Genomic DNA, 27,261 nt, shown 5'->3' on the forward strand with positions numbered 1-27,261 from the left:
CATTTTTAAAATTTGTGTCCATTATCCACTCTCTCACTGGTTGTATGGTTATGCACATGTTTGAATAAATCAGATGTTGTGTTAATGTAGTGGATTCTGTTATAGGCTTTGTAGGAAAACGTTTATCTTCTATGCCTCTGGGCTGCTTTAACAAAATTTGGCTTGGTACTCGGCTGTTCAGGGTAGGTATCCGGTGATGTGTATCCTTATTAAAGCTGCTTTTCTTTCTGGAATTCTACACAATTTCTCAAGCCATCTTACTGCAGACTGACAAGTCTATGGCATTTAAGGTGTTTGCTTAAATTCTTGACCTCTATACTTCCTCAGGTACTTCTTCAAATTTTTAATAGTCTGCGATTTTGTTTTTTTTTTTTTTTTGAGGAAGGGATCTTCTTGTAACAATTCAGTTGTTCCAGGGGTGGGGAATCTAGTTACCTTGTATGGCATTATGGCAAAGGAGTACCCAATGGACAGATAATGGTAATGTTAGAGCTTTTCACTCAGTAATGTAAAATAAACTATATAGACACATTTTAACTGAATCTGGAGCAAAGTGCTTTATGATGTTTTCTGTATTCCCAGAGGCATATGTTATTTACTGGCTTTACCTTTATTATTATTCCTTTTGTGTAGTTTGCATGATTAACTTACCATTGTCAGAAGGACTAAAATGAATATTGATATTCAATATAGGTATATTGAAACAAATATCATGCTTAAAACGACAGCCCTCCAGTAAACATTCAGGACATACTGCAAGTAAAGCACCTTGCTAGGTGCTTTGTAAGATTCAGAAATAAATCAGATGTGTCTCCTGACATCAGGATCTTTGAAGTTGTCTGGGAGATTATAACCTTATGAAAAGGAACTTCCAAAGTGACCTGCAGAGGCTTTGCCTAGGAAGGAAGGGTCACATACACACGCTTCACTAAGGATGTTTTATCACCAGGGCCCCAAAGTTGAAATTTATTCCCTGGTTTAAAAAACTTTTTTAGTAACTCATGTAAGTAATGGTTATACTTGCTTAAGGGCTGTCCCTGATGTTTACGCTATTTTAAATCTTTTATTTGAACTTTTCTTGTATATGTTATTGTAAACTCCTATATTTATTTTCTCTCTAGTTTGCTACAGAATGGTCAGTTTGAAATTGTGACAGGTGGCTGGGTTATGCCTGATGAAGCTGCTCCACATTATTTTGCCTTAATTGACCAACTAATTGAAGGACATCAGTGGCTGGAAAAAAATCTAGGTATGTATTGACGTCTTTTTCCTTCATTTGGACTACTTTGGGCAATTAATTTTGGGGAACATGAGATGAGGCTCTATTTTATTTTTTTAAATAACTGAATTTCCCAGTATTTTTTTTATCCTTCATTAATTTATGATGTTTCCTCCATCATAAGCTAAGTTGCATAAATATAATGTGGTCACTTTTAGTGTCATCTACTTTGTAATCTATTATTTTGTGTACTGTTTTATTAATTTTTAGAATAATTTTCTTCTAACAGTATCCCATTGGGATTTTAATTTTATATTAGTTAAGACTGTTGGTTAGAAGAGGCAATAACCTAATTTACTTGCCAAAGAAAAAGAAGAACAAAAGGAAGGTATTAGTTTTGTCATTGAGAATTCAAGAGGTACGGTAGGTTCAGGTAAAGTTGGATTATATTGTTTGGACACTATCTCTTTTGGCTCTGCTTGCTTGCTTGCTTATTTATTTATTTATGAGAGAGATAGAGGGTGGGGGAGGGGCAGAGGGAAAGGGAAAGAGAGAATCTGAAGCAGTCTCCATGCCCAGCATGGAGCCCTACTCGGGGCTTGATCTCACAACCCTGAGATCGTAACCTCAGCTGAAATCAAGAATCGGATGTTCAGTCGACTGAGCCACCCAGGCTCCACTTGGCTCTGCTTATTTTTGCATGGCCTTAGTCTTCTCCTGGTTCTCTTCACATGGTGAGTAAGAGGGCCATAGGCAACTAGGATTCTCATCTTCCCAGTCTAATCAGTAGAAGTTTTTCTTAATGTCTTACCTAATTGTCTCACTTTGGATTAAGTGCATAACTCTGAGCCAGTTTCTGTGGCCAGAGGTGTAGGGGCTGAAATCATCAAGCCCTAGTCAGTTTATTGGAAATGGTCATGCGGGAGAGGGGTTTGTGGAAGGCATGGTCCGCTCTACTGGAACCATGTGAATAGGTCCTCCATGGGAAAGAGGGATCTTGTTACCACAAGACATGGGGAAGAGGACACTGCCCTGATAAAACCAGGTGTTCACTACAACTGGTAAGAACATGGGACTCATTTAAATCTTTGCAGTACCTCGTATTTGCATCCTGCAATGTGGTATGTAATTCTTTTCAAATATTTCATATCTGAGTACAATTTTGTAGCATTTAGGAAATCCAGGTCCCCAGACACCAGCCAAGGGCAAACCTTCCAAGCAAGACCTTTCTAAAGATAGCACTTTCAGACCTCCTGTGTTACCTCTTTTTTGTGTACAGGCGTGATATCTGCAGCTTATTCTAATAACAACAACAATCACACCAATGATATGGCAAAAGAAAAAGTAAAGCAAATATGTTAATAATTGGTAAATCTGGTGGAGGAGTTTATGGGAGTTCTTCATATTTTTCTTAAACCTTTTCTTTTAAGTTTGAATTATTCCAAAATATAAAGAAAGAATGAATGGGGATGGCAGGGATTTTATCTCTAACACAGAAAAAAATTTTAATTAGGAAAAAAATAGAAATGCCAAGAAGTAAGTCCAATAAAAAACATCTATCCTTACCACACAGATACTGTGGAATTGTTTCACTGTGTTTAAACTGTGTAAAAACAATGTAGTTTATGCTAATCACAGATGCTACTGTGATCATGTATTGAGTTCTTTTCCTTCTGGAAGTCCAGAATCTTAATATGTACTGCTAGGCTGAGGATGCCTCCATGACCAGCCCCCAACAAATACCCTGAACGCTGAGTCTCTTCAGGAGCTTCCTTGTTTGATAGCATTTCACTTTTGTCACAGTTGTTTCAGTTGTCACAACATGGAGGGATTGAACCCATCCTTTGTGACTCCATAGGGAAAGGACTGTTAGAAGCTTGTGCTTGGTTTCCCGTGGACACTGTGCCCCCTGTGCCTTTTCCCTTTGTGGATTTTGCATTGTGTCCTTTCACTGTAATAAGTCATAGCTGTGAGTATGACCATATGCCGAGTCCTGTACATTTTCTTAACAGCTCACTAAATGGGGGTGGCAGACTTAGGGACCCCCTACACAGTGCCACTTTTCTTAAATAATTATGTTCTAAACCAGGAATATTTCTTTTATAAACTTCAGTTTGGGGATTTTTTTTCTTTATGTTTAGCTTTTATTGACATATAAGTTCTATGCAGTGCAACATGCAAATCTTAACTATAGAGTTCAAGTTTTGGCAAATATATATACCCAGTTAAGCCACTTTTTCATCACCCCCGAAAGTTCCCTCATCCTCCTCAACTCTCCTGCAGCCAACTGCTCTCTGATTTCTATCACTGTAGATTATTTTTGCCTGTTTCAGAACTTCGTATATATGGACTGACTCCTTTGGATCCATCAGTTTTTGCTCAGCATAAATTTTCTTCTTAAAATTGTGTTGTCTCCAATATCATAAAATTTATCCACCTAAAGTATACAACTCAGTAGTTTTTAGTCTGTTCACAGAGTTGTGCAACCGTTGCCACCCTCTATTAGAACATTTTCAACATCCCCAAAAGAAATCTCTTACCCATTAATAGTCACACTCCTTTCTTGACTCCACCCTTCCCTGCCCCAGGCCCATGCCGCCACAAATCTACTTTTTTTTTTTTTTAAGATGTATTCATGTATTTTAGAGACAGGAGAGAGTGTGGGGGGGGGGCAGAGGAAGGGCAGAGGGAGAGAGAGAATCCAAGTAAGACTCCCCACTGAGTACAGAGCCTGACATGGGGCTCAATCTCAGGACCCTAAGATCATGACCTGAGCCTAAATAAGAGTTGGACGCTTAACCGACTAATCACCCAGGAGCCCTCTCACCTGCTTTTTGTGTGGATGGATTTGACTCTTCTGGACATTTTACATACACCGAATCATACAATATGGCCTTTGTAACTGGCTTCTTTTACTTGGCACGATGTTTTCAAGTTCATTCATGTTGTAGCATGTATCAGTGCTTCATTCCTTTTTATAGCTGAATAATACTATTTTGTTTGGAAAGACCACAGTTGTTTCTCCTTTTTTCAGTTGCTAGACATTTAGAGTGTTCCCCTTTTTGGCTACTGTGAATAATGCTGCTATACACACTTGTGTAAGGTTTTGTTTGTTTGTTTGTTTTTTGTTTTTTTTTTCCCCAGCAAATATATTTTTTTAATTTAAATTCAATTAGTTAACATATAGTGTATTATTAGTTTCAGGGGTAGAATTTAGTGATTCATCACTTGCATATAACACCCAGTACTCATTACATCAAGTGCCCTCCTTAATGACCACTGTCCAATTACCCCATCCCCCTACCCCACACTAGCGTAAGTTTTCGTGAGGACATATGTTTTCATTTCTTCTGAGTTTATACCTAGGAATGGAATTGCTGGGTCATATGGTAGCTCTGTGTTTAGCATTTTGAGGAGCTGCCTAATTGTTTTCCATAATGGCTGCACCATTTTACATTCCCCCCCAGCAATGTATGAGATTTCTAATTCCTCTACATGTGCAACATTTGTTATTGTCTTTTTTATTTTAGCCATGCTAGTGTGTATGAAATGGTCCCTCATTGTGGCTTTGACTTGCGTTTCCCTAAAGACTAATGATGTTAAACGTTTTTTCATGTGTGTATTGGCTATTTATATATCTTCTTTGGAGAAATGTCTGTTCAAATTATTTGGCTATTTTTACATTTGGGTTCTTTGTCTTTTTATTGTTGACTTGTAAGAGTTCTTTGTATATTCTTGACGCTAGTTTCTTGTCAGACAATGATTTGCCAATACTTTTTTCCATTCTGTGGGTTGTTTTTCAGTTTCATGAAGGTGTCCTCTGATGCACAAAAGCTTTGATTTTGATGAAGTCCATTTTAGTTTTTCTTTTGTCACTTGTGTTTTGATGTCACAGCTAAGAAACCATTGTCTCACCTAAGGTCATAGGATTTACTTTGTGGTTTTTACCTAGGAACTTTATGGTTTTTAGCTCTTACATTTAGATAATGGACACATTTGAGAAATGGAATATCTTTTTGTAGCTTTGGCTGCATTTTGTAAATTCATGTTCTGTTTTGTTTTTTAAGCAATTTAGAACAACAGCATGTTGTTTTGGATACTTTATATTTGGTCATGGAATGCTTTTTAAATTGTTCTGTTTTTTGTTATTTTCTGCCTTTGTGACCTCTGTTATGCAAATATGATCATTATAAACCTTTTGAAGTTTGAGTTATTAAGATTATCTTTTGCCCAAAATATCATAAACTTTTTGAAGTTTGAGTTACCAACATTGTCTTTTGCCCAAAATACCTGTTTTTCTAACTGTTCCCTGACTTTTCTTAAGCTTTAATATTAAATGTACTTGGAATAATCCAGTGACTAATTATATTATTCATATTACTTCTGTTCTAATTTTTAAGTCTGTTAGGTTTGTCAAAAATTGAGGGGTGTATTTTATTCTTTTTAATGACCATTTCTTGTCATTTTTCCTAACAATTTTTACTTTATTATGTATTTTGATAATCTTGCTTGATGGCACAAAATCTTTTTCATGATCTTTCCTGGTATTATTGGCAAACATACCCTTTATAAAACTTTGGCGCTTTTTTATGCTGCGCTTTTACCTAAATTTGCCCCTTACCCCTTTTAAAACAGTACTTACCATACCAAGGAAAACCCTAGTGGGATACTGGGGTCCTTTCTAGGTCTCTGCCTAGCTCTCACCTCCTTTCATGTCAGAGTTTTAAAAAATATGGTTTACATTCTTCCTTTTCTGTATCATCACCTCCCAGGGACTCTTAAGTCCACTGCAGCTAGGTTGCTGCTCCTGTGGATCATGTGAGTTTGATAGGGAAAACATCCCTAACGTTGCTAAAATCTGACATCACTGTAGAATTTGATGGTGATTTTTACTCTCACTTGTAAGCTAATTCCGCCCTTGTTATTTGGGACATTGCAATCCTTTATTTTTTTATAACTTAATTTTGATATAATTTCAAACTTATAAAAAGCTGCATGACAGCTGGGAAGGGCTCTTTCATATGTCCTGTACTTAGATTCATAATGCATGTTTTTCTGAACTATTTGACAGTAAGTTGGAGGCATCTTCTTTCTTTATCTTCCAATACTTCATTGTGTGTTTTCTAAGAAAATAAGGACATTTTCTTCTTAATCTCAGGAAACAAACTGAGGGTTGCTGGAGTGGTAGGGGGTGGGAGGGATGGGGTGGCTGGGTGATAGACTTTGGGGAGGGTGTGTGCTATGGTGAGTGCTGTGAATTGTGTAAGACTGTTGAATCACAGACCTGTACCTCTGAAACAAATAATACATTATATGTCAAAATAAAAGAAGATAGCAGGAAGGGAAAAATGAAGGGGGGGGGGAATGGAGGGGGAGACGAACCAGGAGAGACTATGGACTCTGAGAAACAAACTGAGGGTTCTAGAGGGGAGGGGGTGGGGGGATGGGTTAGCCTGGTGATGGGTATTAAAGAGGGCACGTATTGAATGGAGCACTGGGTGTTATATGCAAACAATGAATGATGGAACACTACATCAAAAACTGATGATATAATGTATGGTGATTAACATAACAAAATTAAAAAAAGTTAAATTAAAAAAAAGGACATTTTCTTATATAACCAGAAGAAAGTTACCAAATCCAGAATGTTAGCAGTGATATAATACTGTAATCAAATTCATAGGCTATATTCAAATTCTCAATAGCATTTTTTTTTTTTTTAATAAAAGGTGATTTTTTTTTTTCCCTTTAAGTCCAGGATCCAACCATGCTCATGTGTTGCATTTAGTTATCGCATCTCTTCAGTCTCCTTTAATCTGGAACAGCTAGCTCCTCAGCCTTTTTTAAAAATTTCTTGACCTTGATATTTTTGAGGAGTGAAGGACTTTGTTGTAGGAAGTCCTTTTATTTGAGTATGTCCATTTCCTCACGATTAGCTTCAGGTTGTTTTTCCTTCCTTCCCTCCCTCCTTCTTTCCCTCCTTCCCGCTTTCCTTCTTTCCCTCCCTTCTTCCCTCCTTCCTAACCTAAACCAATCTACTTTTTTTTCTTTTTAAAGATTTTATTTATTTGTCAGAGAGATAGAGAGTACAAGCAGGGGGAGTGGCAGGGAGAGGGAGAAGCAGGCTCCCCGCTGAGCAGGGAGCCTGGTGTGGGACTCGATCCCAGGATCCTGGGATCATGACCTGAGCTGAAGGCAGTCGCTTAACCGACTGAGCCACCCAGGTGCCCCTAAACCAATCTACTTCTTTTGCTCGAATATCACTGCAGTGATGTTCTGTTGGCCTCAGTGCATCCTGTCAGGAGGCACATGATGTCTCCCTGTTCTAATACTGGTGCTGCTAGCCTTGGTCAGTTGCTTAATTTGGGTCTCTTAAGTTTCTTTGCTGTACTGTTACATCTTTCTTCTTTAATTAATAACTTATTTGTGGGGGACACATTGAGATTAGCTAAATATCCTATTCCTCATCAAACTTGCCTGTTGTACTTTTAGGATCCATTGATGGTTTTCTAATTCTGTCATTCCTTCTATAATTATTAGTTGGCATTCTACTGAAAGGAATACACCTTTCCTTTTTGTTTTCCTTTATTTCCTATTTCTTTTTTTATTTTCTTTTTATTTAGGGCTCATGGATCTCGTGGCTTCTTATTTTATTCAATGGGTTATAACCCAGTACTATCATTGTTTATTTTGATGCCCCAATTGTCACACATTTGGATAGTGGAAGCCCCTACAGGCTATCTCCTGAGTTATTTTAATATGTTCCGATGATTCTTTGACCATTTCTTTACTTTATGCTGTAAGTATATGTTCCGGGCTTATTTTGTATTTTCCCAGCCACCGTCCTGGGATGAGCCATTTCTTTAAGGTTATTTTTAATAGAGCATAGTGTTTAGAAGTCATCATCTAGAAGCTAAGGTGTGCTCATTGGTCCTGAGGTGTTACTGTATCTAGGCCCTCCTGGGGCAGAGCTAGAAAATGGGTGTGGGTGTGGGTGTGTGTTACAAAACTGTAAGTTAGTGCTGATACCTCCTATTTCAAGTCAGGGTTCTAAAGTACATTCTGCTCTCCCACATTTACATATTTGGTAGTTCCTTAACAGTGTGAACCCTGGCTCCCTGGTCTTAATTTGCTCAACCTTAGAATACATGAAAAGTAGTTCCAGAATTGTTAAACCATACCACCACAAAAAACCAAAAATACTAAATTGAGTGTGATTCAGTGAAACAACTGACAGCACAGAAATATGAGCTAAATTGGGTGGCTCAGTCAGTTAAGCATCTGCCTTTGGCCCAGGGTCCTGTGTTCAAGTTCTGCATCAGGCTCCCTGCTCAGCAGGGAGTCTTGCTTCACCCTTTACCCCTCCCCCCTGCTCGTGATCTCTCCCTCTCTCTCTCTCTCAAATAAATAAAATATTTTTAAAAAAGGTTTCTTTACAGTTTTTAGAGGTGAATTACATATGTGAAAAACAAAAATATGTGGTCAGTTCTTTGAGTTTTGACACATATTCTTGGTCCTCTGAGAGTTCTGACTTTTTCTCCTCAGTCTCCTTTGCTGGCTTCCCAGCTCTGTGTTCATCTTCAAGATTGTTCCACAGACTTCTTCCCTCCCCTCCATATTCTGATACTCTGTGTTACACCTATTTGCATGATATTCTGTGCAGTCAGGATCAAGATAAACTCATTTTTGTAATCCTAGAACCTCTCATAGTCTAGGTATATGGAAGTGCTAACCAGGTGTTTGAAAAAAATGCACATAGTAATACTACGTCTATAGATTTCTATAGGTTGCATGTACAAGTTTGCTTTTGAGTATCCTGAATAAATAAAAGATCAGATTTGTATAATGCCAGATTACTAGTCTTCTTTCATTAATTCCAGTCTTTACATTTATTATGTTTATTTTTTACATTGTACCCTATGTGAAATTGAGCTATATCTTTAGTCAATGGCTCTTAACAGTTGCTGTTAGTCAGTTGTGGAAAATTCCATTAATCCTTTCTGGGTAGAGAGAAAGTACCAGCATTATATTATATTACAATTTTATTATATTTCACTAAGATTTAATGAAATATGGTGCAGTTATTTTGGTCACTTCTGCTACTGTATAAAAAGATGATTTGAAGCTATTGTGAGGTATGAAAGACAGCCTGAAAATTCCTTAACATTGGGATTGAGGAGTCCAGGTTGAAATAAGTTAGCTTACTTTTCCTTATTACATAGCAAGTTGCTGGGTTATCCACCTCAAAGGAAAACAAGACTGTGAGGTCTTAGAAGGATGGGGGCTAGGTCCTGTTTGTTTCTCTAGCTCCACTAAATGGCAGGAGCTTTCTAGTGTCTATGAGATGGCAGAGTGCTGATTTCAGTGCCGGTTGATTAACCTCTAGTGCGATTCCTCTGCCTGGGAAGAAGACATGGCAGGGGCAGCATCCTCCCGTCTGGGAGCCCTGCTGGGAACGTATGCTCAAGGGGAATGCTGGGCAGATGCCTTGTCCTCAGACCCAGAATACCATAGAACTCTGATGGCTCTGAATGGATTGTGACTTCTTTTCGTTTCATTATCAGTTAAAAAAATAACACTTATTTTCTTTATCGACAGGAGTGAAACCTCGGTCCGGTTGGTCTATTGATCCTTTTGGACATTCACCAACAATGGCTTATCTCCTCAAACGCGCCGGATTTTCTCACATGCTTATTCAGAGAGCTCATTATGCAGTTAAAAAACATTTTGCATTGCATAAAACGCTGGAATTTTTTTGGAGACAGAATTGGGGTACGTAGGGTGTGATGAAAGTGGAAGATCTCACTTGACCTAGATGTTATTTCATAAGGGTTATGAACTCCTCCTGTTACGGGCTTTATTCAGAGTGTCAGTCTTGAAAATTAGGTTGCTTCAAGATATACGTTCTTACCATTTTTTTCCCAGTGTATTGGTGTTAAGATTCTCTTAAGCAGTGGTGAGGATATTTATCTATAGAACACCGTGGATTCTTTTTTATGCCTAAAGGAAGTAAATAAATGTAAGGAATTAGTCTTTTGCAAATAATGCTTTTACATGCTTCTGTTTTGAAAAGGACTTGTTTTATCACAAAGTTGAACATGTGTGAGAACTTATATCCAGTCCTTTATTTCACATTCAGCCTGTGTTTCCTCCTTCTGTCTTTCCTGTCTCTGCATCTAGTAAGAATTGCCTTTTAAACCATTAATCCTGTCCTCCTGAACAGCCCTCCTATTACCTGTCCTGCTTGTTTTCACGCTGTATTCTGTGGGTGCACAGGTGTTCCCAAGGTCATACTTCTACAGCTCTTTGCTGAGGGGTGGGAAGGAGACAAGATTTAGGCTTCTTGAGAGGTTTTTGCCTTTCCCAACCCCCATTTAATTCAGAATACCTTATTATTTCTTTTTCTTTATTGAGTTCTTTATTCTGGGCCATGCATTGTACTGTATGCTTTATATCTGCTCTCTCACTAGATCTTTATCCTTTATCTTCTCTTCTCTCATTATCCCTCTTAAATGGTGAAGAAATGGATGCTTAGAGCTGTGAAGCCTTTTGCCAAAGTCGTACAGGTAGTAGGTACAGAGGCGAGATCTGAATCCAGCTTTGTGTAGTTCAGAAGCCCAGGCTTTTAAGCCCCTGCCATTCACTGCTTTCCCGGTACTGGGCTTTCCGTAAGATTTCATCCACAAAAAGGGTTTCATTGCTAAAACAATGTTCAGAAATTACTGCATTGCATCATACTTGTTTTCCTGTGTAAGTTAGATCCCCCCTTAAGTGTTTTCAAAAAATCGTTTGTAAATCTAGACAGTAACTTCCTGATACGTACTGCTGTTTTTTCAATAAGGAAAGAAATTAACTATATAATTTTTTATTCTGGAAATTAAAACCTGTAGGGAAAACGAGAACTTGTAGGGGGTTATATCCTGTATAGTTTGATCAAATGCAAAGAGCATATTAATTAAAAAAAAGGGATTGTTAATTTGAAGAGGCCCTACTTAACAGTATTGCCTACATTCAAATTGCCCATAAATACCAATCAGCAAGAAAGTACTGAGTACTTTTATGTACTAAATACCATGCTTGGAAGAAATACAGAAAACTTCCTTGCCTATCAGGAAATTATAGTCTTAATTTGATGAAAGACAAGACCAACAGCAGCAGATAAACTGAAACGTGTAAATGAGCTGCTAAATAGTATGGCTGAGGCGAAGGGGTGGGGCTGTTGAGTGTCTTTGATCTACCGGAGGAGGGAAGAGGAGTTGTCACCGAGGGCCTCTGTGCGGTTAGCAAGCATTAGTGACCAGATCCGTGATGTCACACTCGAGTGTGATTCAGTGAAGCAACTGACAGCACAAAAATATTCAAATTATAAAAGCTTTAAATTTTGGAAAAGAGCTGGTAACTAAATGGAGCACGAGATAGAACTGGAATATGTTAGCACTTACCAGATAGATTTGAACATGTTGCTTCAAAATTATGCTTTGGAACTCATTTGAGCTTCTTTGTGTGTTCTGGTTCTTAATGAAGGAGGTATTTTCATTTTTCAAAACGTGCGTGTTGCTTTTTTGTTTTCGTTGTTGTGTCTGTCTTTGTCATAAAAGCATCACATAACCCATTGCTGAAAAGTAGAAATCCACACTTTATAAATAAAGAGGGAGAGGTATTTACAGGTCAGGAGCCTAAAAGGTAACCATTTTTAACCCTTGCTCAAGTCCTCCATCACTGGGTGGTAGGCTTCTGACCTCTCAAGGGCAGTGATAACAACACTTGCTGGCATTGGGCATTTAATTAAAGACAGTTCTGCATCAGGAACCAGTGCTCCCTTTCAGTATATTTTTTGTTTGCTTCGTTTTTATTCTTGGGTTTGTTTGTTTGTTTGTTTGTTTGTTTTGGTTTTAAGAAGTACTTCCCCTTGTCCTGTGCTGCTTTCTTGGTGAAAAGTCCTGGTGGCTCTTCATTGGTGAACAACGGGGAGACTCTGTGAACTCTTCCGGTTGCCCTTTCTTCTCCTCACAGCGAGAAATAGATAGGAATTTGCCCAGCATTCTCACAAGCCTCCCTACTTCTTCCTTTCCTCCTTTTATTCTCTTCCTCTCTCCTTCTCTCCTTTCCTCTGCGGCTAGTGTCATGGTCTTCCCCAGTGTGTCCCGTTACTGATGTGGGGACAGATGTTGCAAGGAGCTGGCAGCCAGGGATGGACACAGCCCATATTTTTGGATGAGCCAGGGATAACTTTTGCTTCTGTCCGTTTGTATCTTTCCAGGCCAGCACACGCTGGTCCGTGATGGGTCTCTGCTCAGTTTAGATAGAGGAGGTAGAGAGAGACTGAGATGTGAGTCTCTTCCTTCAGGCTGGTGGTCTTTAAATGCCACTGGAGTTTATGTATGAGTAGTAGTTAAGTAGGTTGTAGATTTAGGGTAGAGCTTGCATTATATATGTAGAAAGTACTGGCATTTTGAACAGTTTTGGGAAAACACAATTTATAAATCCAGGTTTGTCTGTTGGCTCTTTATTTTAGATCTGGGATCTGGCACAGATATTTTTTGCCACATGATGCCTTTCTACAGCTATGACACCCCTCGTACGTGTGGACCTGATCCTAAAATATGCTGCCAGTTTGATTTTAAACAGCTTCCTGGAGGCAGATTTGGTTGTCCCTGGGGAGTCCCCCCAGAAACAATACATCTTGGAAATGTCCAAAAGAGGTATGAAAATATGCATTTCATTAAGACAGCATCTTGAGCAAAGCAACAACTCTGCTGCTCTTTGCTAAAGGGTTCAGTAGCCAACATTATCCATGCTCAAGGTACTTATTCAACCAGATCTAAAGCAACTTAAAAATGCAGAGCTTTGACTGTGCCTTTTATGTGTTATAACTTAATGGAAAATGAACAACAGTTGATCAATATACAATGGAGAACCTATAACAGTCTGTTATTACCCTCTCCTTTGCCCTCATTATAAAAGCCTTCTGCTGCTTTTGATTGATCTCACATACTTTAGTTGATAATAAAACTTCTGGTCTCTATTGTATACATTGGTAAGAAAAGCAACCCAACTGCAAAAACAGGTTTATTGAAATGGAACACATAAAGAGTATAATTATCTGTTCTTTTAATACAATTTCAATAATAGTGGATGCTGCCCAGCTCTGATGAATACACTCTTTCGATCATTCTGATATTTTTGACTTGCAGACAATTTTTAATTAGGAATATTTATACTTAAAGATAATTACTTAAATAAAAAAGGGATGAATCATTTTTTTTTAGGAAGAAAATTATGCTCATGACGGAAGCATCTCATTACCTATACTTGTCATTTGTTTGCTTTTAAAGTTTAATTTCTTCACTTAAAAATTACCGGTGTATAATGCCTTTAAATAAAACATTGTGTTGCAATATAAACCACTCACCTCTGGCAGAAAAATGATACAGGCTTTTATTTTATTTTTTTAGATCGATCATGTTATTTATTAAACACATGAGGAGATTTTTGAGAGTGAGGGGGGTAGCTATAAACAGTTAAAGTAGGATGACAGCCATAAATTCTGCAAACCACAACATTCATTAACTGTTTTTAAGACCCTGGAATTTCTGGTTTCTGAAAACCTACTCTGCCTAGGTTCTTGTACATGTTATCCTTAAAAAATTTTCAATAACATGATGGCAACACGAGTGTAGGAATATTTTTAAACTCATCATATTGTGTACACTAATTGTATAACAATAATTATGTGCAATTTTTTTTGCCATTTGTAAGTTTGATGGTTTTTGGGAACTCCACGCTCGTGTGAATTGCTAAGAAGAAGCCAGGCATCCTGCGTTCCACAGGAGGGTTAAATGGGCAAGGATGAGGCAGGTCAGTAGTTACCAAGCATGGCTGCCCAAATTACCCAGGGAGCTTTCAAAAAATCTCCAGCCCAACAAAATGCGAATAGGGTGCCAACATAACCATGCCCCCAGGTGGTTTCGAAGCACAATGATAAAGCCTTTTAAATAAAGTAAGGTCTTTGCACTGTGCACTATCAAGTCTATTTATTTTAAAAATTGCTTCTTTAAAAACTGGAAGGAGAAGGTGAGATTGAGTCTCTGCCTTGAGTCAGTCCTTGTGGCCATAAAATATTTCATTGAGGGTCCCTCACTCTGGCACACACAAAAGTATTTTAACATGGCAGCCTTTAACATAGATCGCTTCCAGCAAAATCTGATTTTTATAGTTATTTTGAAAAACTGTCCCAAGATTAGGGATCAACCTGGTTTCATTTTATTGGTTCCTACAGCAGTGAAGATCAGTGAGGAAGAGTGAATAGCGTGCTTTCTGGGCTTAGGTTAGTTAGGCGGAGGAGAATAATCCAGTGTATTATGTGGCAAAAGGTATAGAGCTAGGCAGCATACGCTCTTCTGTAGCTCAGGGGGTCAGAGATAGGGAATTTCTTTGAAGGTAACCAGATGCTTTGATTGGGGACTCCCAGTGCACCAAAGACCTTGTGAGGCTCCTCTTTTTCTTTTCTTGGGTGTTGCTGAGAGTACCTGTTTAAAGTGCATTATTGGAGGGGGGAAGCTATTTTGTGTAATCCTTTTGCTGTGTCCCATCTGACACTACAAAGATTGCCCCCCAGGAACATACCTTGTGCTCAGTCAGTTCCAGTGAATCTGCAAGTGATTTCCAGGCACCTGGGGGCATAGAGATGAAAGAGTCTATTTAATACTTCTGTAGATTTTTTAAAAAACTTCTCATAATTCTTGAAATCTTTACTGGTTACTTCACATCCAGATATCACCGTCCTTTTTACTTTGTGATTAATGGAGAGCAAACACGGGCATTCCAGCTTAGTGGCACGTGATTTTTAATACCCTAAAGAAAATGAAATTTAACTACAATTTACAGGTGATAAAATTGGTACTGCTTAGTTCAGCAGGTTCCTCTACTTCGCAAATAAAGAGGTACCATTCTTTATCACGTTGAGTTTTTGTTCTCATACAACGTATTTTACATATGATGGTGATTTATGTGTCAAATGATACAGGATGTTCTAGGAAGTTTTTTTTTCTTGGTTCTAGTTAAGTTGACATTTCTAACCTGGTAGGAGTGAAGAGCAGATTGCTGCTGCACATCTTCAAGTGTGATATCGGTCATTTCATTTGGCATTAGTGTACAATGTATTTAGTGAATATCCAGCCTCTACCAGGTAGTGTAGATTGGTCTCTTGAATTCCGTGTTGACACCTTCTGAGCAGGAGCTTGGGAGTTAGGACAGATGCTGAATGGAAGACTCACACTGAATGTTTGTGATTCTTTCCTCTTATGTGTCATATGCATATACACACAAGATATGGTATATCTAGTAGTAAACCTTGGCATTCATTTAAATGATCACTTATCCTTTTCTATGCTGGTTGCCTAGGGGAATCTGATTGGATGCTCAGTCATAGTGTATCTTTCTCATATCTGATTTATATGTTTGGTTTTTTTCTCTTATTTTTCTTTCTATTTGATTAATCTCATTAGACATGTATTTTTTTAATTATAACTAATAATCCAAGGTTATTTTTGGTTAAGTGTGGAATATTAGTAAATTATTAGTAAAAATTAAGTACTCTACTGAACGCTAATCTCAGAAAACTATGTTATGTAAGAACATCATGGTTATATTTTACTCACCAAGTTATTGAATTTTGCTAATAATTTAATATTCGCAAAGCAGTTTCAGAGACTATCAGTATAAAAAGATCATGTGAATTTCTAAATTTAGTTAAATGTTTTTAATTCTATAAAATACTTCGTTCCGTTATTGATGGTCTTTGAGTTTCTTTCGTAAGTTTTTATATTGTGAATTGGAACTTCTCGATAACCCTAGAAATGAAAATTGGAATACTGGGTAAAAAGCACATTAGTCATTTATCACTGATTTCTTAAGCTTGGAATTACAAACATAGAGAACTACTCTGAGTTCTTCATCCACTTATTTAATTTCATTTTTAGAAGCCATTCCTCTTAAATACTTTGTATTCCTAGACTTCCTCAAATGGTACCCCGGTTCAGCATTCAGCAGTTCAACCCCAAAGGTTTTCTGCAGAATACTAGAATAATATGAAATATAAAAACACATCAGCACATTTAGTATTTAGCTGACCTTTGGACTCATGGGTTAGATCTGAGGAAGGTAGAAATCAAAAAAGCTATTTGATCTCCAAAACTTTATCTGTTGATCAGCCCTGAGAAGGACACTGACAGATATCCAGTTTATTGATGGCAGGTGTTAAGTGAGTTGTTTTTCTTCCGTTTGAAGAGGAAATCAGGTTCTATAATTGGTTTCATTCAAACTATTAATTTTTTTATGTGTAATCAGGCAAGTTTAGATCAAATTAGAGAAAGGCATCTTGAGTCAAAGCCAACTTCAAAGTTTATATAGATAAGAAATCCTTATTGTCTTCTTGGACTAAATTATTTTAAAATACAGGCAATCTGGGATCCAGTGTCTATGGCCGGGCTTCAGGAGGCCATTGATGTTCCCAGTAATTTTATGTCAAAGTTGGTATGTGACTTTATTTCTCTAAGGATAATCCATTGGAAACCTGTGGGTTTTTCTCTCTGGTAAGAATTTATGAATATATTTTTAAAAAGATTTATTTATCCATTTTAGAGAGAAAGAGCAGAGGGGAGGGGCCGAAGGAGAGCGAGAAAGAATCCCAAGCAGACTCTGCGCTGAGCACAGGACCTAATGCGGGGCTTGATTTCATGACTTGGAGACCATGACTGAGCCAAAACCAAAAGCCTGCATGCTCAACCAACTGCGCCACCCAGGCACCCCAAAATTTATGAATATTTTAAGTGGATAATGAAAATTAGTATAGTAGTTTTAAAAAATCTGCCTTATAAATCATACTAACCTAGAATACAGGTAAAGTATACAACAATTTCTTTTAACATAATACACTTTTTAATGAGTTGCCCCATTGTCCTTTTCTTAGTACTGTTCTTATTTTCCTTTTTCTTTTGTAGGGCTGAGATGCTTCTAGATCAGTACCGAAAGAAGTCAAAGCTCTTCCGTACTACAGTTGTCCTGGCCCCACTAGGAGATGATTTTCGCTACTGTGAACGCATAGAATGGGATCATCAGTATAAGAATTATCAGCTGCTTTTTGATTATATGAATTCTCATCCTGAGTATAATGTTAAGGTAATTTGAAAATATTTAATTATGATACTGTATTTGAAGTTGAGCCTTCATTATTAAATGAGGCTAAAACACAACAGCCTTAGTTTCTTTGTCCCGCATCCCAATATTTCCTAGAATATGTAGTTTGTATGTAAGAGTGTAGTTCTTAAAGAGGAAAATTATCTAGTACTATAGTTGCATTTCTGAAGTTGTCCCTTTCCCCCCATTCCTACAGCATTAAAGAGACTTTACTTTTATGTAGTTGTGAATATGCACCTACTAAGTTGTGATCTTCAGTTTTCAGTGATGTCCTGTTTTTCTACCAGCATCAAAAGTTTGTTTCTCTGACGGCTGCATCCTTGTGATTTTAGTAATGTGACGGGCAATGCAGATGAACGTGTCATGAATTTTGCAAATTAATGTCTTGTGTCCAGAGAATACACTAGCATCTTTCTTAGTTGAGAAGACTTCCAAAATTAATCATTTACCTGTAGTTCTTTCTCTTTTTTTTTTTTCCCCTTTTGGAAAATTTTGAATGTACCCTAAAGTTTTGAGAACAACTTAAGTACCCTTCCCCTGACCCCTGCCTCCCCATATCCATAGCTCAGCTACCACATTGATCAACTCGAGGTCACTCTCACTTCAGCTGTGCCTCACTGTCCTCTCTCACCCTCTCCCAGGGATTATTTTGGAGGAAATAGTAGTCATGTAGTTTCATCTGTAACCATTTCATTATGTATCTAAATGATAAGGACTCTGTTTAAAAATACAATCATAATGCCACTATTATATCTAAAAAATTAACAATAATTCAATATTATCATATATCCAGATAGATTCAGATTTTCCTGATCACATACAGGCATTTTTTTTTAAGCATATGTTTCATGAGTCAGGATTCAAACAAGAGTCCTATATTAGACCCTATATGAGAAAATTACCCAATGTGTTTATTATATTCACATACTAACCTATGAGACAGTAGAATATTTGTGGAAATACTACAGAAAGGAAGAGATGTTACTGTTTAGGAAATTAGAAAGCTGATGATAGGTCACATTTTATGTAGGGAGAATTCAAGTTTATTAAGTAAATGTAAATAATATTAAATAGTTAAATAAACTTAAATAAAATGCCAGGTGTATTCAAGATACTTACAACTGAATTTCTACCAAATTATGAACTTTAGGTCTATGTTTAAATCATCTCTATAATCTCCTCAAAGATGAAGCTGATACACAAACATTTACTTAGGGGATGGCATATGCAGATGGGTATTTTATCCCTAAGTACATCTTCCTAGTGAATGGTTTTGAGATCCATAAAAGGATCTACCACTCATTCTAAAGAATTAAAGTACTGATTTTTGTATTTTACCTATTTCCTTCTTTGCCCAGTAGGGCAATTTGTAAAGTCACTTTAAAAAGCATCCAACTCTTGATTTTGGTTCAGGTCATGGTCTCAGGGTCACATACTTAAGATTTCCTTCTTGTATCATTTCAAAAGAAAAAACACTAACCATGATGATAGAAGGGAAAATAAGGTTACTTTTGTAAGATTTGGCAATGATTTGAATGAGCGGGGGGGGGGAGCAGGGGGAGGGGAGAGAGAGACTCTCAAGCAGACTCTGTACTGAGTGCGGAGCCCAATGTGAAGCTCATTCTCATGACCCTGAGATCATGACCTGAACCAAAATCAAGAGTTGGATTTCTTAACCAACTGAGCCATCCAGGCGCCCCACAGTATATTCAATTTTAATACTGTGTATTATCTTTAATATCCATTTGATAAATACATCACGATTTGTCCATTGTATTATTGATGGACATTTGGGTTGTTTCCAGTTTTTGTGTATTACAAATAAAGCCATTTTGAATATTTTGTGCATGTTTTTATATACATGTATGTGAATTTATGTGGGTATAAAATGGGATAGAAATTTTTGGTCACTGGGTATGCACATGTTCAACTTCAGTAGATATTGCCAAATGGTATCCCAAAATAGATGCACTAGTCGTTGCATTGTATGACAATTTCAGTTGCTGTACTTCCTTACTCAGATTTTTTGTTAGGATTTTTTTTTTCATTTTTATTTTTTTATGATCGATATGACGGTTTTATTTTATATTTCCCTGGTAGTTAATGAATTGAACCTCTTTTCATAAGTTTATTGCCATTTAGGTATCCTCTTTTGTGAAGTGACTATTTAAATCTTTTGATGACCTTTCCTTAAATTGGGTTGTCTGTTTATTTTGTACCATTTATAACTCTTTTATATATTTTGGTTTGAGTCTTCCTTCAGATAAAAGTTATGCAAATATTGTCTCCCACTATGTGAGCCTGTTTTTTAATTTCTTTCTTAATGCTGTCTTTTGATAAACAGAAATTCTTTGTTTTAATTAAATCTAATATAACAGTATTTTCCTTTCCATGTCATGTTCTGCTTAAGAAATTTTTGTTTATACCCCATAATTATGAAAATACGCTTCCTATGAAGCTGTCCTCCAGAAGCTTTATTGTTTTACCTTCAATATTTAGGTCTGTAATCTGTTTGGAATTGATTTTTTTGTGAATTGTATGAAGACAGGGATCAAGGTGCATTTTTGCCCATATGGGTATCTACCACCATTTATTGAAAAGACCAGTGTGCCCACTTTACTGCAGCATCATCTTTTTCATTAATTTTGAGTGAAACTATTTGTGTGGCTCTTGTATAGACTCTATTCAATTTTGTCTATTTAGTCTCGGACTGTCTTAATTACTATAGTTTTAGAATGGATCTTAATTTCTGATAGCATAAGTCTTCTAATTTTGTTTTCTTTCTCAAGATTGCATTGGTTTTCTTTATAGTTCTGTGTAGGTTTAAGATCAATTTTTAAATTTCTACCAAAAAAAGTTGGAATTTTGATTGGCATTGCATTGAACCTATAGATCAATGTGAGTACCGTTAACTTCTTTACAAATATTAGGCCATCCATGAATGTGGTATATTCCATGTATAAAAATACAGTTGACTTTTGCATTCTAACCTTGTACCCAGTAACCTTCATGCATTTCCTTTCTTTCTGGAATTTTTGTCACTCAAGTGTTGGCTGCTTTGATTGTCCTTAGATACCTTCAAACAAAAGCTTTTTTTCTCTCTGTGGTTTATCTAGTATCTGTTCTCTGTAGGATGTTTGAAGTTATTTTGTCCAAGCCAGAAGCTTCAGTTTATTATTTTCTTTTAATGAAAGGAAAAACCCAAGTAAGCAATTGAATTTAGATGGCTAAAAAATTGACATTGTACCAACCAAGCCAGTCAGTTTCCCATTGGTCATCACTTATTTAACAATTTATGTATTTTTCTCATATGTTGCTCTGATAGAGGAGTTTGATTATGTTTAAGATTAAGGTTATGTTAAAAATATAATTTGTTGCCTTTTGAAGTAAAAAACATCTACTTTTTTTCTGGTTATTTGGAATACGTACTTTGAGCTACCAAGAGACTATAGAAAAATTCACTCTTAAATAATTTCTTTTGAAACTACTCTAGGATAGATACAGGATTATATATCAGTCCTTTGAGATTGAATTAAATTTGTGAGAATGCTCACCAGGCTACTTAAATGAACTTTGCCTGGGGCAATTGCCAAGAAGGAAATACTTTCATCTTGGCTAATGCCAAAAATTAGTTACAATATTCTAAAAGGGTATACTTTGTTGTGAATATTAACTCTGTAGCATGCCACAGTTCCCTAAAATCTGAAACTGAAGGGAATTTTTGTTATCTCATAGAAATCCCTTTTTATATAGATGAGAAAGTGAGTCAGAAATTTAGATTGTTGAATATTTTTTACTTTTATCAGTATACTTCCCTGAGCTTGTCTGTACTATTGGGCCTGAAGTTAATGCTGTATTTCTTTGCATTTGTGACCCTCATGGTTACACACACACACACTTATATTCTGCTTCTTAGAATGTGTTAAGTGAGTAATAAATAACACTTAATTTTTGAGTACTTACTATTTGCTATTAACGTTTTCTTTTAGAGAGAGAGCATGCACTTTGGGGGTGCGGGGGCGTGGGGATGGGGAAAGGGAGAGAGAGAATCTTAAGCAGGCTCCATGCCCAGCACAGAGCCCAATGTGGGGCTCGATCTTATGACCCCGAGATCATGACCTGAGCTGGAACCAAGAGTCAGGTGCTTAACCAACTGGGCCATCCAGGCACCCCTACTATTAACTTTTTAAAGTGCTTCACTTTAGTTAACTTATTTAATTCTCTGAACATTTTCTGGTAGGTACTATAATTATCCCCATTAGAGATGAGGAAACTGAGGCACAAATATATTAACTTGCCCAAGATACATTGTATTTGGTGAAGCCAAGATAAAACTAGGTAATATTGTTGAAAATTGCTTTTCTGTGATGTAAACATAAGGATTTAGAAATAATTATCTATTTTGCTGTTATAAAATTTATTGTGTCACAGGTACATGATAACTTCTATTTGTCTTACTAATATCATCATGTTTCCAGATGAAATTTTGCCTTTGCAATAGAAAAATGATAGCTAAAACTTAGACCATTATTTCCCAGTTGTGTTTCTAAGCATTTTACTTAGATCCCTCTTAGCTGTAACACAGACACAGAGACAATATATAAATATGCTCAAAACCACATTGTTAGGTAAATGGTAGAGATGGAATTCAAACCAATGCTATCTGGATCCAGGTTCTGTGCTGTTCTTAACCACTCTTCTAGAGTGCTACTCACTGTTTTTAACTACTCTTTTTTTTTTCTTAAGATTTTATTTATTTGACAGAGACACAGCTAGAGAGAGAACACAAGAAGGGGGGGTGGGAGAGGGAGAAGCAGGCTTCCTGCAGAGCAGGGAGCCCGATGTGGGGCTTGATCCCAGGACCCTGGGACCATGACCTGAGCCAAAGGCAGATGCTTAATGACTGAGCCACCCAGGCACCCCTGTTTTTAACTGCTCTTAATTATTTTTCTGCCACATTGAATCAAAGTAGCTTTTAGTATCTGTGTGTGTGTGTGTGTGTGTGTGTATCTGTGTGTGGTAGGAAACAACAAAAATAGCATCGTAATATTCAAAGAAATACATTCCCTGTTAAATTCTCTGTTTATCTCTAAAAACACTGCCTTTTAATATCTGTTTACATGGTGTGGTATAATACTTCTTTTTTCCTTTGATTTATGGAATAGCTTGGGCTCATAAAAATGGATTTATGTTCTGGTAATTTAAATCACTAGTCAAAAGACCTTTTCATTTGAGCAGTCAACCTTGCAGTTCTTGTCACTCTTTGTGTTTTACTTCTATTCAATGTTACCTGCTGGTAGAGCAAGTCCATTTTTTTAATGACCTGCTGTTCTTAAAGTCTCCCTTATGAGAGCTCAAGCAAGGGGGATGGGGAGGCCAGGGGAGTGTATGTGCATATGACATATGAAAATACTTAATGGTTAACCAAACTGTATGTAAATGTTTTATTTTTGCTGCTTCCTCCCATCTTTTATTCATCTCTGAATTATTCTATTCCCTGACCCTTGCACACTTTGAAATTCTGGAGATTGGTAAGGTGTTTTCAGATCCACAGATTTGTATATCTCAGTAGTTCTTCTAACCCCTTAGGGGTGTAAGTTTTATTTTAGTTTAATTTGGGACCTGATGCAAGTGAAAGAGCTACTGTATATTTTTCCCCCTGCTTTTGAGTTTTGTAAAATCTGAGCTAGAATTTCATCTTAACTGGAAAGCGCATCTTAAATATTTACTGTTAACTTTTCCTTTTAGTGCTAGAAGTAATTTTAAGGTAGAGATGAATAAGTGTCACTTTTTTTTTTATTAGATACAGTTTGGGACTTTATCAGATTATTTTGATGCACTGGATAAAGAAGGTGTAACCATTAGAAAGAATAGCCAATCCATGTTCCCTGTTCTAAGTGGAGATTTTTTCACTTATGCTGACCGAGACAATCATTACTGGAGCGGCTACTTTACATCCAGACCCTTCTACAAACGAATGGATAGGATATTGGAATCCCATCTAAGGTACAAAATTTACGTTTAGAAAGCTACATTAATTATTCACCTTTTTTATGTGATCATAGCACATAGCATAGCATAGAGTTTTGCATAATATACAACATGTATGCAGTATTGGGATGTGTTTAATGTAATTGTGAAATTTTAATGCAATCAGAGCTATGTCTCCAGTGCATAATCAGATTATTATATGGGCTTTTGTTCTGAAAAAAGCAGTTTATCTGATTAGACTTTCTCCTGTATCTTATGTTTTATATGTTTCTAATTAATTACTGGTATTGTTTGCACACCGTGATAATATCCAGTGGCATTGTTATGTGTGTCTGCAGGTCAGTAGCCAGACAGACTAAATTGCTGGAAACAAGCAAGGGTCACAAGGAACAAACAGGGCCTCTCTGTGGCTAAAATGTGGGCCTCAAAGTACACAATCTAAAACTAATGTATTTTATATGTGGGAGAACTTCAGAGGCTCCACCTCAGTTCTTATTTATTGAAACGTATTTCTATAGGTGTGATTCTCTGCTTAGAAGAGCAAAACTTGAAAGAGATGAGAACTGATGGCGGCAGAGTGATTGGCTGAAAAAGCATAGTGACAGGGAGAAAGCAGAAAAGTCAGGAGAAAACAAAAACGCTCTAACCAGCGTTGTCCAGTAGAACTTTCAGTCACTGTCCAACAGAACTTTCTGCAGTGGTAGAAATCTTCTGTTTCTGTTTTCTGCACTGTTTAGTATGGCCACTTGCCACATGTAACTGTTGAGCACTTGAAATGTGACCAGTGTGGCTGAGGAAGTGAACTCTTAATTTCCTTTAATTTGAGTTGATTTAAATGTAAATAAATAATCACACGTGGCTAGTAGCTATCTTTGTGGGTCCTGTTGCTTTTTGGTAAGGATGAACCGCCCTGGGGGCTCCTGGGGCTCTCTCTATGTGTGTGTAGCGTGGGAGCTTAATTCATTTTCAGGATGAGTTCACTTTCAGCTTAGTTCAGATCATGAATTCATGATGATTAATTTTCATGATGAATCTCAGTATTAAAAATAAAAAGTCATGTTATATCTACCTTCTTCTCCGTACTGGTAGAGATAGTACATTTTGGAAAGCCCTTTTATAAAGATCATGAATTTCTCCCAGAGTTGTACTTTGGTATAGTAGTGTTTTTTTTTTTTTTTATTTTTACTGTTTCATGCTGTCAGCATTATTTCAAAAGCCTGATCTTTGCCCTTTTTTTGGGATATTCACAAATGTGCCAGATGGATACATATTCCTGTATTTGTAATAAAATAGTATTTCTATATTAGAGAGATTGATGCATTCTTGCCCAATAGAATATTAATTCTCTATTATGTTACTCTAAACTACCTATGATAAAAACAGAGAAAGTACTAAGTAATGTAGAGATTCTTTTGGACTACTGCACTTTTTTAAAAGTGTCAACTATTTTTTAGTGACAAAGAGTTACAAATATTGATTCAATTTTAATTTATTGAACATATTTAAGGTGAAGTACTTAGTGTGAGTAATAATATATTTTGAAAATTCTGCTTTAAAATAAAATGACAAAAAACCATATAATAATGACAAATTTCAAAATGTAATCAACTTACTTGAAAATAAGTTTATTGTCCGATTATAGATATTTCATCTTGATGCTCATTTGTAAAACATTTGGATAGGATAGAAGAGTATAAAGAAGAAAATATTTTTTAAACCCCCTTTTTACATTTTGGGATATCTATATGTATAGGTACTCTTTGCAAAGCCAGGAATATGTGCTATGGGTATAGATGAACATATATACACAATTTCTTTAATTCAAACTTAGTGTTTCTCCTGCCATGAATTTTAGAAAGATTAGAATTTAAAGGCAGAGATTATTTAATATCTTCTAATTATTTCAAAATTTAAAACAATTCTTTTTTTTTTTTTTGAGTACTTTAAATTTATCCTGTTCCTTATATTGTGATACATTTTCAAGCTGCCTTGGTTTTCTCTCCATCCTTCTTAATATGTTTGGCATAAAGAACCTTCTTAAACTTTTTACTTCATCAAGCCATCTCTCTCTTTTTTTTTTAAGATTTTATTTATTTATTTTTAAAGATTTTATTTATTTATTTGACAGAGAGAGACACAGAGAGAGAGGGAACACAGCAGGGGGAGTGGGAGAGGGAGAAGCAGACTCCCCGCGGAGCAGGGAGCCCCATGTGGGGCTCGATCCCAGGATCCTGGGACCATGACCTCAGCTGAGGGCAGACGCTTAACGACTGAGCCACCCAGGCACCCCAAGCCATATCTCTTTTTTAAAGAACTTTTTTGAAACCTGTCTTGAACCATATCCTCTGATGAAAAAAATAAAGCATGAAAATGATAAGTCCCCATATTCTTGCTCAAAAACTACTCGTAAGCCCAAGTGTTTTTTCTTTAAAATAAACGAGAAGCGACAGCATATGTTTTATCACCTTTCAGTTTATATTGTTACTTTCCCTCTAGTTGTTGAATGTTCTCATTCAGCACAGAGACTAGCTGTTGTCACTGAGCTGTCAGGCCATCGCTTTCTGCCTCTCCTTCACTGTTAGTCTCCCACTCATGTGACCATTTCTGCACCATCTCTCCTTTAATGTATGTATGTGAGAGTGAATGGCTTTCTGGTGATGAAGTTCCTGGTATGTGTCTGGGCTGATCTTGGAGAGAAGAAAGGGCAGCAACCATTATCCACTTTTTACTGCTGTTTCGAGCTTTTTTTTTTTTTTCCACTATGTTATACATAAGTACACCTATCTCGCTGCCAGTGGGTACTGGCTTCTTTCCAGGACCATCTAGAACAAGCGTCCTTTATATCAATTTAGACATGATGTTCTCTGATGATTGATAATCTAGATATATTAGATGGCTACCTAGATGGTTTTATAGGAATGTTTATTATCAATATCTTTTTTATCAATTGTGCTGAAATGTGGATTTTTTAAAAAATGCATTTAAAAATTGTATCAGTACCACATATTTTAAATAGTAAATGTTTGTTTTGAAATAAGAATTAATGACTGTTTTATACAATTAGGGCTGCTGAAATTCTTTACTATTTCGCCCTGAAACAAGCTCAGAAATACAAGATAAGTAAATTTCTTTCATCATCCCATTACATGGCACTGACAGAAGCCAGAAGAAATTTGGGACTGTTTCAACATCATGATGCTATCACAGGAACTGCAAAAGATTGGGTGGTTGTGGATTATGGTACCAGGTAATATAATTATTAAGAAGTGATTATAAAACATTTTTTTTTAAAATTTTGGGTCACAGCCTTATATCTTTGATGAAATTGTTAATGTACATCAGACCATATCAATAATGACATCCCTTATAAGTATTGCTATAGAAAAACAACATCAATATTCAAAGCATTTTTCAAGAATTGTATTGAGAATGTACTAGCTGTCCTAACTTTTTATTGCAGTGCATTTCTGCAAATGGAGTAGTAAAACATTATTATAAAGCTGATTCTGTTTTCTCCCAAGTATAATGTGGTAATTGGGGTTACCTTGTTGACCAGGGATTTGGTATCAAATAAATCATAGCTATAATCCAAGGAGATAAAGAGCCATACTTGATTGTATAGCAGTTTAATTTCATCCTATTTCATATCCAGTTGTTCTCAGCCTAGAGTTTAGCCAGGAAGTAGAAGAACCTAGAAACTTTGACATATATAGATGATATAAGGAATTGGGATGAGAAGGGTTGGCTTGGGTATTGATATCAAAACCATCTTCAACTCTTAGAAGGTCTGTGAGATGAGTGAGGGAGGGGAAGCTCAGTTATTTTCACATTGCAGGATTGGAAACAGTGAGTAC

General features: G+C 36.6%; 2 protein-coding genes across 2 annotated transcripts in view; both read left to right on the top strand.

The window, feature by feature from the left end:
• LOC135362165 (TBC1 domain family member 22A-like) overlaps nt 1–27,261 on the top strand; it is a gene marked incomplete at its 3' end in the record, with an annotated part of 289,826 nt that overhangs the window by 57,696 nt on the left and 204,869 nt on the right.
• The window catches only part of LOC135362211 (alpha-mannosidase 2-like), a 165,314-nt gene that overhangs the window by 50,084 nt on the left and 87,969 nt on the right, over nt 1–27,261 (top strand). The window contains exons 6-11 of the mRNA XM_064575622.1: nt 1,122–1,249; nt 9,818–9,991; nt 12,735–12,921; nt 17,221–17,398; nt 23,220–23,422; nt 26,472–26,654. Of these exons, the coding sequence (XP_064431692.1) occupies nt 1,122–1,249; nt 9,818–9,991; nt 12,735–12,921; nt 17,221–17,398; nt 23,220–23,422; nt 26,472–26,654 (1,053 nt within the window). The remainder of the gene's footprint in view (nt 1–1,121; nt 1,250–9,817; nt 9,992–12,734; nt 12,922–17,220; nt 17,399–23,219; nt 23,423–26,471; nt 26,655–27,261) is intronic.

Source organism: Mirounga angustirostris, unplaced genomic scaffold, assembly GCF_029215605.1.
Source record: "Mirounga angustirostris isolate CCGP_5_RB_7025 unplaced genomic scaffold, mMirAng1.0.hap1 SCAF_12, whole genome shotgun sequence".
NCBI lineage: Eukaryota > Metazoa > Chordata > Mammalia > Carnivora > Phocidae > Mirounga > Mirounga angustirostris.